General features: G+C 45.3%; 1 protein-coding gene across 1 annotated transcript; it reads left to right on the plus strand.

Moving 5' to 3' along the window:
• Positions 1-237: 237 nt before the first annotated feature.
• On the plus strand, positions 238-2,893 carry SARC_06114 (hypothetical protein; the record flags this gene model as incomplete). The annotated part of the gene is made up of 6 exons (XM_014300007.1): positions 238-321; positions 568-664; positions 854-963; positions 1,392-1,533; positions 1,911-2,287; positions 2,663-2,893. The coding sequence occupies 6 exons, from the start codon at positions 238-240 to the stop codon at positions 2,891-2,893; spliced, it is 1,041 nt and encodes a 346-aa protein (XP_014155482.1).
• Between the last annotated feature and the right edge of the window lie 85 nt (positions 2,894-2,978).

The raw sequence follows: 2,978 nt of genomic DNA on the forward strand, positions 1-2,978 counted from the left end.
ATCTGTGTATGTGTGTTGTCTTTGTATGTCTGGCGTCTGTGTATGTCTGTTGTCTTTGTATGTCTGCTGTCTGTGTGTGTCCGTTGCCTAAACACTCGCCCCTTCAATTGTAGGTGCGGACTCTCGTAAATTGTTTCCAATACGTTGTTCTGAGCGTTTGTTCAAATTAGCGGCTGAGGTCTCTCATTCACTAAGCCACTGATACTCTTAGTACTTACGCACGTTTATTTCACCGGTATGAATGCCTACCCGTTAATTGCGTGGCCAAATGCCCAGCACTATACCAATACAACACCATATCAACACGCTACACATTATATGGTCATCTTACACTAGAAGAACACCCTCTGTACACACTACACATTAGGTAACCAAACATATGCACCTGTAAACAGATAGACGATTACACAAGTGTAGAAGTGTAGAAGTGTATGAGATTGCATCAGTGTACATTCTTAGACACCCGAGTGCGTTTGGCGAACGAACCTCCGATGCAGTATCACTTCAGGGGACCACCGTGATGTGACAGGTCACTGACACTGACACATACCTCACGGCACACAACAGGCAGAGAGCTTTCCCAACGGATACACCTACAGCAAGTATCTGGCTGAGGTGATCATTGCGGAGCAAGTGGCTAAGGTACCGAACTGCCGTGTGAAAGGTATGCTCATTCATTTAAGACCAGCTCGTTCATTTAAATTAAGCTTATTATAAGGTAGGCCCTTTCAGTCAAGGCGTGTGGCTGGTATTATTCCACATCACCAAAGCTCCGGTGTGCCACTGCTCTCTGTCTCTGAAGCTCGTAGGGCGAACTTTTAACGCGTTCTTTCTTTGTGTCCGTATGCGTTAGTGTCTATTGTTCGACCGGCGATTGTGACAAATGCGCTGGGCTTTGACTATGTGCCGCGGGGGTGGGGAATGGACATGCGAGGAGTCAATGCCGCATTCCTGTGCTACAAGGTACGTGGGATGAGTAAACGTTAAGTTTAGTTAGATAAGATAAGTAGTCTTTGATGCCCTGCTACAAGATACGTGGGATTAGTAAACGTTAAGTTTTGTTAGGCGAGATAAGTATAGATTAATCTTCTGTTGCAACGTACGTGGGATGAGTAAACGTGGTGAGATAAGTAATGTTTGATCTTCTGCTACAAGGCACTTAGGATAGATAACGTTAAGTTTAGTTAGGTGAGATAAGTAAGTCTTTAGTCTTTCTGTTACATTATAGGTGGACTGTGTACAAATGCCTAGTTGGAGATCTGATGTTTCACCATGCTCCAATTCTATTGGTCATTCTACACCCACAACACCACAAAGCATTTACTATTCCTTGACCCAATTAATGGCCCCCTCTCCGCTGCCTTTGCCCATCTGTCCATAAACTCCCACAGGCACTGCGGGGAAAGCCTTTGACGTCGGTGGTCCCATACAACGGTACGTATGAGATGCACTGCATCCCAGTCGACGTAGTCGCTAACATTCTGATAGCCGCAGCTGCGCGTGGGCACGAACTGAGTGTGTCTGCTCTGCCAGGTGTGACTGCTGTACATAGGAATTCACGGATGGTCTTCAAACGTTTGTGTTGTGATATTGTTGGACGTTGTTTTGTGCTCGTCAAACATTGTTTTCCTGTCAATATGAAAGCTTCCTTCACGGACCAGCAAGTGCTGTGTCGAATGTGTGTACGCCATTTGCCAATTTCCAGTCAGACGTAGTTGTGCACTCAGTCTTAACTGTATATGGTGCATTCATTCTTCTATTGATGCACACCCAGACACGTGCGATGAGAGAACTAATTAGATTTATCATGTTAATTGTATATTTAAATTTACCAAATTGATTATGTAACTAGATATGTCGTATCGATTTTATATATGTATTTCATTCGAACCGTCCGTGCCTTTTCACAGCGAAACCGATGACAGCCCTAGCAAACAAGGAACACGGTATCAAATGTGTACCATTCACCGACCGCAGTGACATGGACATGTCATGTACAACGCTGGAGATGACACCTGTCAGTAAACATGGCAGTGTGCAAAGCACCGTTGGGAGTGTCAAGGGCCCAGACGCTCATCAGCTGACATCAAGACCTCAACCGTTCGCGCGACCTCGTCCCGGTATTCCATCACCGTACCGCAATAAGCATTCACACGTGGATTGCACACAGCATAGCGCTGAGGAAGCTGCTGAGTTGAGGGCGAGGAATACTCCTGATAATTCGCACACGGCCATGATCCTGTCGCACTTGGTCACGTCTGCTACCACGCCTGTAGCTCAGCGCAAGGTAAGTGGTGTGTACATGTGGTATGCTGAGACTTTAGTTGTACAGGCAGGCCACCGAGTTTTGAACTACGCCATCGCTTATTGGGTATGGATCAACAATCGAGTGAAGTTGAATCAACAATCGAATGAAATTGTATCAACAATCGAGTGAAGTTAAATCGATAATTGAATGAATTTGTATCAACAAATGAGTGAAATTGCATTCAGAGTGTACTCATGGATACGATGCGACATCTGTCATCTGTACCTCCGCACACTTCTACAAAACAAGTCCATTCCGTAAAATATCGACCTCTCTCTCTCTCTCTGTGTTTGTGTATGTGTGTGTACCCCATGGGTTGCTTCTGCTTCCAAACGTCTCCTGTCTGTCTGGTAGGCTGCCCCCACTATCCCAGAGCGCCCCACCGGCTACACAGCGGAGAAGGTCAACGCTTTGCTAAACTTACAGCCCGCGCTGACACTCAAGCCAACCACAAGTGTCGCTAGCAACACTTCCTGCAACACCGAATCTAGTATAGACATGGTGATGGACGATGCGCCTAGAATGGCCAGGTTTCCACAGGTGGCGCGAGTAGTTTCGGAATTTACCATGTTTGTGTTGCTTTGAGTGATGTTCTTCATTGATCATGCCTGTGATATATATATATATATATATATGTATGTATGTATGTATATATATATATATATATATA

This window comes from Sphaeroforma arctica, assembly GCF_001186125.1.
Source record: "Sphaeroforma arctica JP610 unplaced genomic scaffold supercont1.423, whole genome shotgun sequence".
Taxonomy (NCBI): Eukaryota; class Ichthyosporea; order Ichthyophonida; genus Sphaeroforma; species Sphaeroforma arctica.